This window comes from Corticium candelabrum, chromosome 14 (assembly GCF_963422355.1).
Source record: "Corticium candelabrum chromosome 14, ooCorCand1.1, whole genome shotgun sequence".
Classification (NCBI taxonomy): Eukaryota; Metazoa; Porifera; class Homoscleromorpha; order Homosclerophorida; family Plakinidae; genus Corticium; species Corticium candelabrum.
Window position 1 is genome coordinate 1018760 of NC_085098.1, and position 14942 is coordinate 1033701.

General features: G+C 42.6%; 3 protein-coding genes across 3 annotated transcripts; 1 reads left to right on the forward strand and 2 right to left on the reverse strand.

The window, feature by feature from the left end:
• Positions 1 to 2221, reverse strand: LOC134190148 (uncharacterized protein K02A2.6-like). Its single transcript, XM_062658576.1, has one exon. The coding sequence runs from the start codon at positions 1611 to 1613 to the stop codon at positions 1023 to 1025; it is 591 nt and encodes a 196-aa protein (XP_062514560.1). The 5' UTR covers positions 1614 to 2221; the 3' UTR covers positions 1 to 1022.
• Positions 2222 to 2354: 133 nt separating this feature from the next.
• On the reverse strand, positions 2355 to 3313 carry LOC134190147 (uncharacterized). The gene has a single exon (XM_062658575.1). The coding sequence runs from the start codon at positions 3289 to 3291 to the stop codon at positions 2437 to 2439; it is 855 nt and encodes a 284-aa protein (XP_062514559.1). The 5' UTR covers positions 3292 to 3313; the 3' UTR covers positions 2355 to 2436.
• Positions 3314 to 4794: 1481 nt separating this feature from the next.
• Positions 4795 to 13826, forward strand: LOC134189672 (protein mono-ADP-ribosyltransferase PARP14-like). Its single transcript, XM_062658026.1, has 9 exons — positions 4795 to 5041; positions 5271 to 5768; positions 7815 to 8069; positions 8135 to 8407; positions 8464 to 10937; positions 11045 to 11263; positions 11322 to 12867; positions 12929 to 13276; positions 13341 to 13826. The coding sequence occupies exons 1-9, from the start codon at positions 4849 to 4851 to the stop codon at positions 13625 to 13627; spliced, it is 6093 nt and encodes a 2030-aa protein (XP_062514010.1). The 5' UTR covers positions 4795 to 4848; the 3' UTR covers positions 13628 to 13826.
• The last annotated feature ends 1116 nt before the right edge of the window (positions 13827 to 14942 follow it).

Below are 14942 nucleotides of genomic sequence, written 5' to 3' on the forward strand. Positions count from 1 at the left end.
GCTGTAATGATGTAGCATCCTGAGAAACAACAGCAACATCAACATACCACACAAAGTTATGTCACTCCATGCCCATCTCATTGTATATGCAACAGCTGTTCAAACACTAGGCCATATCTGTAGAATAGCCTCTGTCACATAACAATAATAATTTTAAGTGTGTACCCAGATCTTGCAGTGGCGGCAGTCACGTGACCTATTGCTGTTATGCGTCACCAGCAATGGAAATAGAGTTTAGTGCTTAAGGAACTTACAATTAAAAATATTTAAAATTTTAATTGCAGCCCTGCATCCTCTGCAGTTCTCTGTCGTGGCACTTCCTGTGCATGCCCATCTTTGCCGTTTTCCATCTGGATTCGATCTTGACTCCTCATCTCGTGAAGTTGCTCCAATAATCTCAAGCTATGACAGATCCAGTTGGTAGGTATATATGTAGTATTCCGCCTTCGCAGTACAAACTATACATAACACCGGCTGCCGACTGCTCCTTCCACCAACCGTAGACAGGATAGAAGCCAACGCTACCACCCCTATGAATTTGTCTCAACTCCTGTTGGCAACACCGGCAAGGGTAGTTCACAGTATACCGCCGACTGGGTGCTAGTGTTCGTGATGCAAATGCGACTGGGCGTTCAGTGCCATCTTCCATGACATGACTTAGACACTCTCCTACTCCATATGGTGAAGCATCACAACTTAACTTGATGGGCTTACCCAAATCATAATGTACTAGTAAGTCCGATTTCACTAGCGTTTGTTTTGCCTGCCGGAATGCCTTTCTCTGTTGATCCAACCACTTCCAACGTTGCTGTTTCTTCAATAAGATATACAGTGGTTGTAATGTCGATGACAAATTAGGTAAGAACTTCCCATAATAATTTAGAAGCCCCAAGAAAGCCTTCAATTCAGTCACGTTACTAGGGTCAGGTGCATTTTGAATCGCTTCCATCTTACTCCGAGATGGGGATATGCCTTCTGCACTCACCACGTGCCCCAAATATTCTACCTTAGACTTGCCAAATTCACATTTTTCCATTTAGCTTAATTCCGGCTTGGTTCAGTCTTTCCAAGACCTTGAATAACCTTTGGTTATGCTGTTCATCACTGTTGCCCACTATTAGAATATCATCTAGGTAGCAGATGACTCCGTCCAGTCCTGATAGAACGTTATCTATAGCTCGTTGCCATATACTGGGTGCTGAGCTTATGCCAAATGACATCCTTGTGTACGTAAACATGCCCTTGCGTGTATTTATGGTTAGGTATTGCTGACTTCTGGGGTCTACTAACATCTGTTGATATGCTTGCTTGAGATCCAAACGAGAAAATTTCTTCCCTCCTGCTAAGGTCGAAAACAAGTCATCTGGATTCGGCATCGGATATTGATCCAAATCAATATAGAGGTTGATGGTGACCTTGTAGTCGCCACATATTCTAACATTTCCATCCCCCTTTCGAACTACCACGATGGGTGCTGCCCATTCACTCTTGTCTACTGGTTTCAGAATACCTTCCTTCCGCATCCGTTCGAGTTCAGCATCGACCTTACTATGCAAGGCATATGGAATCGGTCTGGGTCGATGAAACTTTGGTTTGGCATCTGTATTCAACATGATGTTGGCCTGATATCCAACCAATGTACCTACCCCAGTGCCAGACAACTGTGGAAAGGTTTCCACTGGGTCTATTGTCTGAAATTTCTGTACAGTGAAGATTGAATTCCAATCTAGTTTAAAATATTTCAACCAGTCTCTTCCTAGGATGGCGGGCTTGTTCTTCACTTTTACCACATGAAACTTTACATTTACTTGCTGTCCCTTGTATCTTACAGGAACTTCCGCTTCTGTTTGTCTCCATCTTCGATCGAGTTAGCTGTACAATACAAGAAGAACCTCTCTTTATAGTCTTCTACGGTGTCAATTCCTGGGCTGAACTCCTCCAAACGCCCATGATAACTTGCAGCAGCCATACGGTCGTGTGTTTACTCTGATAGTTCGAACTCCTATCGTTCAATGACAATCTCTTGTCGCAACTGTATCGGTGCTCCTCAGTGTCGTACCGATCTTCTTATGGCTACGTACTCTTCGCCACTCTCCGAGTATATCCTCGTCGCCAATTGTTGTATAGCTCACCAGCCGTAATACTACTCCGCTGTAGTCTAGGCTAAGTATATCGCGTATACCGACTCAGTGGACCGGTTATACCGGAATCTATTCTGCTACAGTGAACGACACGTACTCTACTGCACAAGTGCACTCAACGCTAGTTATCGCTAGACTAATATAACACGTACGCAAACCGCAGTCACACCTAAAGCGCATGCTCGCTATACCACACAGGGCGGTGAGAAAGGTGATGGCGTACGGGACATAATCTCGGTCACGCGATTTTGAGAAAGACGGGTTCCTGAGTAGGTTGTATTGTGTGATTTTTAGCCTACTGTTCTTTAATCTTTATTAAAGCATTCTTTTCCCTTTGCAGGACAAGATGATTTCCCAGATTTGTGGCCTGACATACCGCAATTTCCGCAATACGGAGACGTTTCGGCCGGTTGAGTTGAAGATTGTGATGCAGATCGACCATGTCGCGGTAATCGAGGCGTCTGTTTGGCTGTTTTGGTTTTCGTGCTACTCTCTGTATGTCACTTGTTGTGGGTTGTGCAGATGCGGATGAGGTCCCGCCCATCTGCATGGCTTCCTGCTTTGCGGATTTCACTTGGCAGGCGATTTCCAGTGCTTTCGTGCATGACAAATCGTCCTTTTCGAGGAGAAGTCGTTCCCTAATTGCCAAAGACGTTGTCTTTTCGATAAGTTGATAGCGAATTATTTGATTATGAAGAACGCCAAATTGACACCTCGCTGCTAACTGGCGGAGGGCGGAGACGTCTTGCTTAATGGTTTCCCCCGCGGCCTGTGAACGCTGACGGAATCGATGTCGCTCAGTGATCACGGTTGCCTGTGTGCCGAAGTGTGCTGTGAGTTCGCTGACAATGCGCTGATACTGTTGTGCTTCAGCAGGCTGTTGCTCGTCGCTTGCTGGTTGCTGTTGTGAGACGTCCAGGGTGGCTAACACTCGCTGACCCTCTGTACCCAAGCAGTGCTCCAAAAGAGCCTTTTTTCGACGATCATGCAAAGCATCAAGACTTGCGGCGAGCAAATATGTTTCAAATTCATGATACCATCGAGACCACTCGACTGGAGGATCGCCGGGAAACTGCAGGAACGGTGACGGCGGCTGCACGCTGATGGGCGGAGCTCGTAGTGACCGTTGCTGCTGGTCTGCTTCTGCCATGTCGGGTTGTAGAATATCCTCGTCGCCAGATGTGGTGTTGGGGATACCCGGAAACGGACGCCAAGTACAGTACAAGAAGAGTTAGACTGACTATGTTATATGTCTAGGCTAATCATATACCACGTACACGCATGCGTACTCGACACAGTGCATGTTATTGATAGTAACTAATGTAGCTAATATCTTACAATCAACAAGATCGTAGTACGTACACAGTTTACAAGTATGCAGAGTCCTGGCATACTCTTGTGACATTCAACTTGTGCCAGAATGGATTCAATGTTTGTCTCCATGATGATCAATCTATCACTCACAAAATTAGCTAATTAGCACTAAACCAGATGTACTAAATAAAGGTTATCTTAATTATTATTCAAAAACATAGTTTAGACAGGACAACTAACAATCTAGTTATCTAGAATCTGCTGTAGTTCTACAAATTCACTACAAAATACTTTCAATCAGCCTTAGTCGACTGTGACCGTATGTACAATGCCCAATGAAGGTAAGGCCACTTACCTGAAAGCTGTAGACCCCAAAAAGTGCGCTCAATACCGTGACCAAGATTATGTCCCGTAGGTCGACCACCTTTCTCACCAGCCCAAAAGCTGAAGAGACAAAACTGGCTATTCAGTGGCATAAACATCCAAAGCGAACCTTTCAACAGACATGACTAACGTCTCGATTCGTCTTGTAGAAACGCAATGAAAGCGACTGAACGAGATATGATCCCGGATGTCTGAGTATTTGTCTCTCAGATTTCACGTTCTGCCGTAGCAACATTACGATGAGCACTAACATCACCCCGTAGGTATAGTAGCCAGCGGTGATGACTATAACACATTAACCAAAACAACGCCTCATATCTGCGTCTGAAGAGAGAAAATCACTGGAGATCAAGTGACCGAGATTATGTCCAGTGAGTCATCCGTCTTCTTCGTTGTCTGCGAGAGTAGATGTTGACAAGACAAAACCAGCAATTTGGCGAAAGGAAGTCATATAAGGAGCCTATCGACAGAGATGACTTACGTCTCAAACGGAGTTGTAGAAACGAGATGGCAAGCACTGACCGAGATATGATACTCTGTGACCGAGAATAGGTGCGATTAGTTTTCAATTTCTACAGCAGCAACGTTACGACGGATGCTGACGTGACCCGCTCTACCTAGTTGCTATCCAGTAGGACTATGACGCTAGCGTAGCAGCTAGGTCTGGCTGCAGCTATTTGGCAGAGAACGAGTGACCGAGACTAGGAAATGACCGAGATTAGATCTGGAACTCTACGCCATTAGCTCTAGAGCCGAAAGATTATAGTGAACTACTTCGTGTGACTTGAGTCAGGCCTCATTCAACAACTTTGTATGCGACTCTACGTAGAAGGTGACCGTACACAAGGGTATGGGTCATGTCCCCGACCGTCGCCGCGCAAGCGTAGTCTATTTGCGATTTGCATTTCCTGTTATCCGGGGTAATTTCCAAGTGCACAACTCTTTGATTCGCGTATTTGTAGGTCTATTTAAGTGGCGTCTGCACGCATTTTGGCTAGGTTGCGAACAGATGAATGACAGCATAAAAAGTAGTGACTGTGGTCGTCTGCAAGCTGTCGGAGTCGACTTTCGGAATGAAGAAACACTCTCTCGCTTGATTCAATATCTAACGAACAGCCGACACTTGACTCTAACTGGTTCTCCTACGATTACAGAAGATGGACATGCGCTGATTTCTTTCTGCAATGACGAAGGATTGCCAGGTAGCTAGCACAACACGTGGATAGCTACGTACGTGTAATTGAGTCTAGGTTTGTACGTCTGTCTTCTGGGTCTTGCAGCATGTCTGCCTAGCCATATGAATGCATTTTACTGGGGAAAGAGTTTTCTAGCTTGCTGTTTCTTGGGTGTTTGCTTTCCGCTTTCTGTTTCTCATTTGGTCTACCTAGCAACGTCTAGACTTTCTATATTCTGTTTGTTAATTTACACTAGCGTCAGAAACATTGCGACTACTGTCTCAAGAAAAGCATCAGATCAACGGTCACGACGTATTTCTTTCAGCTCCATCTGAAACCTGCAATTGGACCAGGAGTCCCTCTGATAAGCAACCAACTGCATCCAGATGCTTCTCATCTTTAGGACGAGGGCGAGGCATTTTGGGTATGCCGAAACAAGGTGTCACTACAGTAGGTCACAAATCACTCGATCCTCAAAGCTTCAAGTTCTTCGTAGCAGCTAGTGATAGCCAATCCTGGTCTAGAACATCGAGCACAAGCTGGCAAACATTGGCTGTACCCGCGAGTGAGAAAGTTGTTCCGAATGATGGACCTAATGTGATTAGAATTCAAGGTCTTCCTCAAAATGCGTCTCAGGAACAAGTAAAGGCATTGATTTTAGAAAACATCAAAGCAAACAAATCAGTAAACGTTAACTTCTGGATTGCACAGTGGATACAAGATGACGTCAGAATATACTTTGAAGACATTCAAGGTAAAGTAAATGGATATAAGGCATATGTTGTAGCTTTTACTTGGCTTTCAAACCTGTAGTCGGCAGCGGCATGTAACTCTAAAGAGACCCATGCAATGGTCCAATACCCTTTAGAGTGGTCTATCTAAAGTTCTTTGACCAGCCCCTATCCTACTTGCTAACAGCACTTGATTGAATATGCCTTTATTGGCTGCACAAATATTCTTCTATTACAAGCTGACCGGTATTGTGGCTTGTAAAAGCAGATTATGTAAGCATGTAGTACACAAAACCTAAAAATGTGGTTAAATTTAATAATAGCAGACTAAGCTTTTTGTGTGGAATTTGATAGTAACCGTACTTTTAATATTAGTACCCGATTGTAATATAAATTGGTTTTCAAACTGTTAGGTCTAGGTATTAGCTATTGCAGTGAATGCCACTTTAACTAAATATAATTCCAGAAAAACTGCAATCAAGACTCAGAGTCATCTCAATAACCCTAAAATATATTATCTCAATAAGAATATCTCAATAACTCTAAAGTGAGATTTTCTTTACAGAGTCTCCAACTTAGTTAGACTGCTTCCAACTCTTAACATTCTGCAACAGTGTGCATAATAACACACTGACGTACACCAGTCTAATTCACCATGTACGCGCAGCACGTTGCAAAAAAGTAAGATTGCCACGATCATCTCAAAATGGTGACTGCATGGTTTAGTTATACGCGTTAGTCTTGTAGGCTGGAGGCTCGGGGATTCGGGCGACCCGCCCGCTTAGCTTTGAAGGTTCGCTTTCGATCCAAAGTCGGTCGTTTCATCTTGAACTCCTTCACATCTACTGAGATGCAGAAAAGGATGTAGACAACTAGAGTTCATTCTTGCAGACTAAAGCGAGCTATAGCTAAATAGTCGATCTCTTGGACCAAGTTTAGTTTTTGCTTTTTACTCTATCAAAGTTGCTTATCTATTATTTCCGAAAACTACATGTATATGTATAAAAACAAATCAAGTGGCACGGCTTATGACTTCATTGGTCTATTTTAATGTATTACGCACCGCCCACGGCCATTCGCTTCGAAGTCGAAAGTTCATAGTCCAGAAATCGTTCTAAAGAGGCACCAATAGAATCACTTCAGATATACTACAACGATCAGCACGCGTCACTTGTGCTTTGGTGGAAGGTCAAAATACAAAATTAAATTATATTTATACAAACTGACTGGTACGGGAAAACAAATTTGTTTCAATTGAAGGTTCGATTGACGACAAAAATCAGTTTTAGATACTTTAGTTTCAGTTTCGTCTTAGTTTGTTGTAAAAGAGGAAGTTGACTTCCTGTAAAGGGCGTGCTAGACTACTGAGTATACAAGTCAATGTGAGACAAGTGTCAACACTAAAAGTGGGTGGGTCTACACGAATGGCCAAGCCGAAAGAACAATTGTAGGTACCTAACTAAATGATGACAAAAGGTATATAGACAGGTTCAACGTCATCTGAATTCAGAACAACTGAGAAGTGAAGGCAGGCAAGACGCTAGTGACAGATCATTGTGATATTTGTTAAGCTGCAGTACATCCGCCGTACTATATGTGTTTATGTCAGAGCAGTAGGGATCTGATAGGCTAGTGCAATACGCGTGTAGAAAATTTATGTGATTACTCAACGCCCCAGGACCCGGACAAGTAATCCCACACATGTTAAAGCTCCATGTATCTGCAGGAGCATATCTCACGTGTTAACTGAGAATAGCGCCTGACTAAATCTTTGAGCGACTTTTCAGGAAGGAAACAAAGTTACAGCAAGTTCTAAAATGTTTCTAGATAATAGTCTGTTTTGCGTCCGCTGAATTAAGTCTATCAGCCACATCTTGAGGTGTTCATGTTACCTGTCGTTTGACCGATGGGACCTGTTACTAGCGTAGTTATCTTTGCTGGAAAATATGTCAGCTAATCTAGCTGTATCAGTATATGTTTGTTTTAATTCCTACAAGTTAACTAAGTAGAAGTTGTACTAAGTGAAAAAGCATGTAAAGTTGCTATATATACTTATTGTGTGATTGCAGCTGTCATCAGTTTGTGGAAAAGGCGCCATTTGAGGCCTCTAGAGTACGATTCGCACAAACTTTACTGGGACGTGATGGTTGCAGAAACATACGAAGATGACCGATTTCTAGTTGGAAATCTTCCACCAGACATCTCAAAATACACTCTGAGTTTACATTTGAAATCAGCAATCTGTCTGGCAGACGTTGAAGTCACGCTCGTCTTTTGCATGGATAAGCAAGAAGCTGTCGTGTTTTTGACTGACAGTATTGTGGGTAATCAAACAGATAAACAAGCTTTGTCTACACGATCACTTACTATAGCTTCTCTGTTGTTGTAGATGAGAGATTGCTTGAAGACCTATCAAGCGAAGTGGGCGATTACGAAAGTGCCGATGGCTCTGCAACGACCTTAAACTTTGAAATGATTCCTCAAACGCGAACTGTCGAGCTTAGCGGTCTCGACTCGACTGTTCATAAGGGAATTATTCGAAAGTACTTCCAAGTACTTCAGCAGAACAAATCTGTTGCGCAACCGTTGTTAATTGAAGAAATTACGACGGGAGGTGGATTGCCTGACGGTCATGCTCTCATCAAATTTAGAACCGTAGAAGGTATGGTTTCATTTCTTTAGTATCGCAAATGCAATTACCTAAAATGGTTTGTTCAGCTGTCAGTTCAATCATGAAACTTCCTCAACTTCCTGAGATTGGCGAACTAAAAAGTCGTCCCAAGGCAAGACTGTACCACACTTATCCCTCAACTGCATTTGAGCAATCTCCTGAAGATGATTCTCGAAAGAAAAACCAAGACAAAGAAACGCAAAACATAGAATACAAACCAGAGTCGCCTGATTTATTGAATTACGTCATTCAAAACAACAAACACAAGAAGAAACTGTTAGCAGCTTTGAAATGCGACGACGTAGGAAGCGATGGCTCCACCGTTACTATTACTGGCTCACTATACAGTAGAGAAGATTGTATCAAAAATGCAGAATTTTTTTTTGATGGATACGTCGTGCAGATTTTAAAAATTAGGGATGCTAGGCTTTGGCAAGAAGCCATCCATTTGATTGAAACGGAAAGAGAAAGTCGACAAAGTGAAGTGACTTGTTACCCGTTGGAAGACGAAATTGCTGTCAAGTTCGTTGGTCCAGAAATTGAGATTCAAAGTTTGTATCAGTTTTGTGCAAATGCGATTGGTAACAAGCGTATCAAGTTAGAAGAAGACAGCAAAGAGACACGAGACACTTTGTCTTGCGCTTCAATTCACCAGTTTCAGTTACTAGAAAGTAGCGACATCTACAAATCTGCCTCAGCCAAATGTCACATTGATCCTAGAAATGTGGGCCATTCTGTAGTCTTGAACCTAAGAGGTCCAAATAACGATGTTCGTTCTGCTAAAGAATCTCTAGTCCAGTTTATTGCTGGCTTGGAGACTATGTTTGTTGACCTTCCAGCTCCAATACTGCAATATTTGCAAGATTTTGGTTTCGACGTGCTTATCAAAGCTTACAAAACTGACAATATTCAAGCAATTCCAGCATCAATTGAGGACAGTGGTGTTAGGATAGTTACTTTGGTGAGTTCTCGACAAGAAGTCACGAAGGTAACAAAAGAGACGTTTGCTCATGAAAGTATGTCTGGTGTTGAAGATGAGGAAGTGCAAAAGTACCTGCGCACTTCAGACTGTGCTGGAGTTATGAAATCGCTAAGTAAGGCCGAGTGCAGCGTGCTATTGCAGACGTCTCAAAATGTGTTGGGAGAATCCGACAAACACTTATCGGTTGCTATAGTCGGGGAGAAAAGCTCGGTCAGGGACGCAATCGATGCGATGTCTGATCACCTTGCAAACGCGGTACTTTACGAGCGCCGTCTAATTATCGATCACCCGGGAACTTTCCGATACCTGCAGGAGTTCACTACGCCACAGCTTACTCAACTCTCTTCTAAGTTTTCTCAATATCGAGCTCATAGCATATTGCACCGTCCCACGTCATCAAATGGTTGGCAAAGGTCTGTCGTGCTTTGCTGCACCAAAGCATGCTTGATGCAGTTGAAGCAACAAGTTGAGTCGCTTATCTCTCCCTTCAAAGTCAACAAAACCATTACCAGACATGGGGTCGTGAAGTATTTTCGTAGCGATTCGTTTGCAACAGTAAGATCTAGAATTGAAAGAAGTATGAAACTGGTTATTTACCTTGATTGTGAAGAGGATTCAAACGACTGTAATCCAGAAGACACGGAACCGATGTCACCAGTTGTTTTGCCGTCAGAAGTGGTACAAAATACTCGTCCTTCGACAAAGATCGCTGAGTATATTTGCAAGAAACAACCATATAAGAAGATAGCTCTCTTCATAGGTAACATTTGCGAGCACAAGGCAGATGCCATTGTCAATGCTGCCAATGAGCACTTAGATCACGGTCTGGGAGTAGCTAAAGCGATAGCACAATCTGCCGGACCTCTTGTACAAAAGCAAAGCGAGGATTACATAAAACAGCATGGAAAACTAAAGATAGGCAGAGCAATGTACACTTCAGCCGGAGCTTTGTCTAGTGCAAAGCATGTTATTCACACAGTTGGGCCGCAATGGCCAGGTAAATATCACTTACAAGGAACGATAAAGAAAACAGAAGAAAAACTTCGATCTGCAGTAAAATCTAGCTTAGAAAAGGCCCAAACCCTTGGTTGCAATAGTCTATGTTTTCCAGCGATAAGCTCTGGAAGATTTGGATGTCCAAGTGACTTTGTTGCAAAACAAATGGTCAAAGCTGCACTTGATTTTCTCGTTTCTTCTGACTCAACCGTCGTAAAGGAAGTTCATTTCATCTTGTTACAAAACGATGCAGACAACGTTAGATGCTTTAAACGCGAACTCCAGATGACAGCAGATTTGTCTCCTTGTGAAGATCCTTACAGTATAGAATCGTCATTGTCTGCATTTCATGAAGATTTGGTTCCTATATCTACCACAAGGTCTATTGCACCAAGAGCAGAACGAATTCATTCAAATTTTGATTCAAACGTCAGTAAAACTAAAAGAAAGATACCAGAGTTATCTGCAAGTAAAACAACTGATGTTCCAACAAATTTTGTGATACACACTGATGTAGTATCTGGTGACATTACAAAATCAAAGGTGTGTGTATATATATATATATATATATATATATATATATATATATATATATATCTGTTATTTAAGTCTTCTATAAATGTGGTTAATTAATGCCTTTGTTTTATTAGGCAGATGTTATTGTGAACTCAACGAATGGTAGCCTTGAGCTTGATAGCGCTCTGGCATCAAAAGCAGTATCAAAAGCGGCGGGATCGCAGCTACAACTTGACTGCAATGATTACGTTAAGAACAAAGGAAAACTGAAAACAGGAGATATGGCAGTCACGGCTGGGCACAAGCTACTTTGCAAAAATGTATTTCATGTGGTCTGCCCAAACTCTAGAAAGGTTAGTTTGATCATCAAGCGCTATAGAACTGTCAAATGATAAGTATTTTTCCTAACAGGGTCTCTCAGATCTAGTTACGAAATGCCTTACAGAAGCAGATAATTTGAAAATGAAGTCTGTAGCCCTTCCTGCCGTAGGGACTGGTAACTTGGGAATGCCGGATGCCGACGCGGCTGCAGGAATATTTGATGCCATTTCAACTTTTAGTTGTCATAGAAAAATGACAAACGTCATAAAAGTTGAAGTAGTCATTTATGACCAAGCAAAGTTGTCTAAGTTTAAAGAAGAACACCAGAAAAGGATTTCCAGTAATCCTTCTTTAGTTGACGTCCGAGATGACTCAGAAGACAATGCGATTCGACTCCAAAATGGACTCGTAGTGTCACTCGATAACGGAGATGTTACCAAAAGCAACTCAGATGTAATCGTGGCTCCCACTGGCGTCGTGCTACACTCGGTCGTCAAGAATGCTCCAAAAGTCAACGACGAACTAAAAGCAAGCTACGGCGGGGTACCTAAACCGGTTGCCGATCTTTCTAGCGGAGGTGTCCTGTTAAGCAAGAGAGTCTTTGCCATTTCCGTACCCTCGAAAGGACAGCGTGATGACACTGACAGTATCAAATGTATTCGCGATGTTGTCAAGCAATGCCTCGATATGGCAAACAGACGAGGTTGTGTTTCTATATCAATACCGGCTATAGGAACAGGAGGACTAGGCTACTCGAATGTACAAGCAGCGGCAGCTATAGCTGAGGCGGCCAAAGAGTTCTCTATCAACGTCGCCAATCCTGCTCTAAAGCAAATACGAGTGAGTATTTTTGATGCTCATCGAGTCTCTGATTTTCAGAAAGAAATAAGAAGCAGATTAGCCGGAACGAGCGGAGGAGGATTTATGTCGTTCGTCGCGAGCGGAGTCTACAGTGGAGTGACTTCAGGGTTGAAGTCTGTTGGAGCTGCGGTAACGAGCGTTTTCAATACTGATGAAAGAAAAGAAATTTATTCAAGTACGAAAGATAAGACTCCAGTCAAAACACAACCTTTGAAAAGCTTTTCATTCGGTGAGCCCGACGTTGTCTCTATGTCTGTTATCGGTATCGGGCAAGATGTTTGTAGCGAAGCGGTCAGTTTAGTGGAGGAATCAATTGACAAATATTGTGTTACTAAAACAGAACCCATCGAACACGACGTACCCTCAGATTATGCCGACAGTATGAAGCAACTGGCCGCTAAGTACGAAGTTGCCCTGAAAGTCGACATTTCCCAAGGATCAGAATCGACCGCTACCGTCACTCTCGCCGGGTATCAAGACGATGTTCGGGAGGTACAGACACGTCTTCTCCGGTTACTTAATAAAGCAGTAAAAGAAGCAAAAGATGCTAATGATCGTCATCGCATTCTAAGCGCATGCGTATGGTATCGGCAAAATGATGACGGTTCGACCGAACATTTCGCTCAAGATGAGATCGTCAAACTGGAACTTGCACGCGAGAGCAACAAAACCGTAGTAAACTTCGTTCAAGGAGGAAATGACATAGAAATAGATTTACTTAAAATGGAGCAGAAAGTTGGAAGTAAGATAACAAAGATCACCCGAAAAGAGAAAGGTTGGCAAATGTTGTAGTGGACATCGTGATTCGTTAATTTATTGTATCTAATTGTTAATAGCTGCAGCCTTTCAGTTTCCTTCAACCTGGACATCGACTGGAGGGGAACATGAGTATGAGTTACACCGTCAGAAACTGAAACCATCCGATGACGAATACAAGGATGTAGCAAAGATGTTTAGTGATACTGGAGGTCAAGGCACCGTAGTGACTATCGAGAGAGTACAAAATCCAAGGTTGTACATGAGTTATATCCAAGAGAAGCAAGCTCTTACGAAACGACGTCAGGTGCAAATTCAAGCTAAATCGGCGTGCGTTGATCGCCGCTTGTTCCACGGGACCAAGCCAGAATCTGTTCTTCATATTTTGACGTGCGGATTTAACAGATCATATGCGGGCACGGTAGTAGGTGCGAACACTAATGCACGTACAGATAAATTTGCATAAATTTCATGCCTATATTGTGTGTATAGGAATGATATATGGTGCAGGAGTTTATTTTGCATCCTCTGCCAGAGAGTCTTGCAAATATGCTGTAGCCCCAGCGGACGGTAATCGGCAAATGCTTTTGTGCGATGTACTTCTTGGGATGTCAACAGTGGGACACAAAGGACAGCTGGAACCTCCTGTTATAAATGACAAAATTAGTGCTACAGATAGGTATGACTCTACTGTCAACAACGTCTCAAATCCTACCATCTTTGTCAGCTGCTATCGTGACAGTATGGCCTACCCGACATATGTGATTACTTTTAAATAGTCTAACATTGTTAGCGAGTATACGAAGATGTTTACCTAGTTTAGTTGCTTGTGTTTTGATTGGATGTTTTAGTTACTTTGGCATAGCAATGAGTTTGTAACTGATGGTAATTGTGAAATGTAGTTTCGCAATTTGAATTAAGAACTCACTAAAATTTGAATCTGCAATTATAGTAGATAGGATATAGGAACAGAATGGTTCTGGGCCAATCTTGAAATATGGTTCTGACGTAGCGCTTGCACGCGTACTCTCCTTCGGCTAACTCGAGCGATTTGGTGCAATGAATTTCCATAGCCATCGACACACGTTTCAAGATACTCTTCGCAAGCGTCCAGTATCCTCTGTATATTGTAGAACGACCAATACTTGTTCTTGGACCTTCCTAAAATTCTCTTTGTGTTGGGTTTGTTCGTCTACATATTTTTGCAAACTTTGCCAATTCCTCTCTACGTTTCTGATGTTCTATGGCAAGTTTTGTAGGTAGTGCTCGTGCAATTTCTGTGTCTTCTGTCTCTCTTCAGTCGATACCAAGGCATCTTAGATTTCTTGCAATCGCCTCTTGCGTTGTATCTTCGATAAGGTCGAGATGTGTCTGTCTGTGGGTGCGGGATGTAGTTCGAATATAGATTTGTACACCCCAATCGCGTGTCTCCTGTGATAATGTGTCTTCTGCAATAATGAGATCTGCAAAACTATGCATTCCAATAAAGAAGACAAGATAACAAAGAAACTGGGATGAAATGATGAAATTGAAGATGTTAAAATAAGCCTCAAAAAAGGACTATTCTGCATGGATGGCAGTTGGTAAGCCACGACATGGGCTTTTGTGTGGGTCAATTTTGAATTCGACGTAAGCAGTCTAAAGCTAAACTCAAGAGTTGGAGGAAACAGGAAACAAAGATTTTTGGCGAGTATTTAAGTAGAGAACTGAACATGAATCATCATGACCACTTCTGGGGTAGAGTGAAGAGAGGAATAAGGCCAAACTCAGGGGGAGCGATTGGTCAAGCCAATTCTGACATGGATCATTGGAGGGAGCATTTTGCTGCTGTGGCTAATAGTGAGCCTTCCCAGAGGAGAAACGAAGAGCGAATGAAGTTTGAAACAGTAATACGAAAATGGGCGGACCCAATTTCCATGATGGTGTGTTGATATCAAACTTGCTGAGGTTGTAAAGGCTGTACGGCATCTTAAGATGCAAAAGGCGGCAGGTATAGATGATATCCAACCAGAGCATGTCAAGTATGGTGAAGGTATGCTTGCTTTATATCTGAGTATCGCTCTTACAATGTTTCTCAGACACTCGATCGTTTGT

What these genes read in the sequence shown, in the direction of transcription:
- LOC134190147 (XM_062658575.1), bottom strand. Translation starts at nt 3,291, where the DNA reads ATGGCAGAAGCAGACCAGCAGCAACGGTCACTACGAGCTCCGCCCATC.
- LOC134190148 (XM_062658576.1), bottom strand. Translation starts at nt 1,613, where the DNA reads ATGTTGAATACAGATGCCAAACCAAAGTTTCATCGACCCAGACCGATT.
- LOC134189672 (XM_062658026.1), top strand. Translation starts at nt 4,849, where the DNA reads ATGAATGACAGCATAAAAAGTAGTGACTGTGGTCGTCTGCAAGCTGTC. An exon ending in TTTGACTGACAGTATTGTGG is followed by an intron (nt 8,070 to 8,134) that starts GTAATCAAACAG and finishes CTGTTGTTGTAG; the next exon opens with ATGAGAGATTGCTTGAAGAC. An exon ending in CAAATTTAGAACCGTAGAAG is followed by an intron (nt 8,408 to 8,463) that starts GTATGGTTTCAT and finishes TGGTTTGTTCAG; the next exon opens with CTGTCAGTTCAATCATGAAA.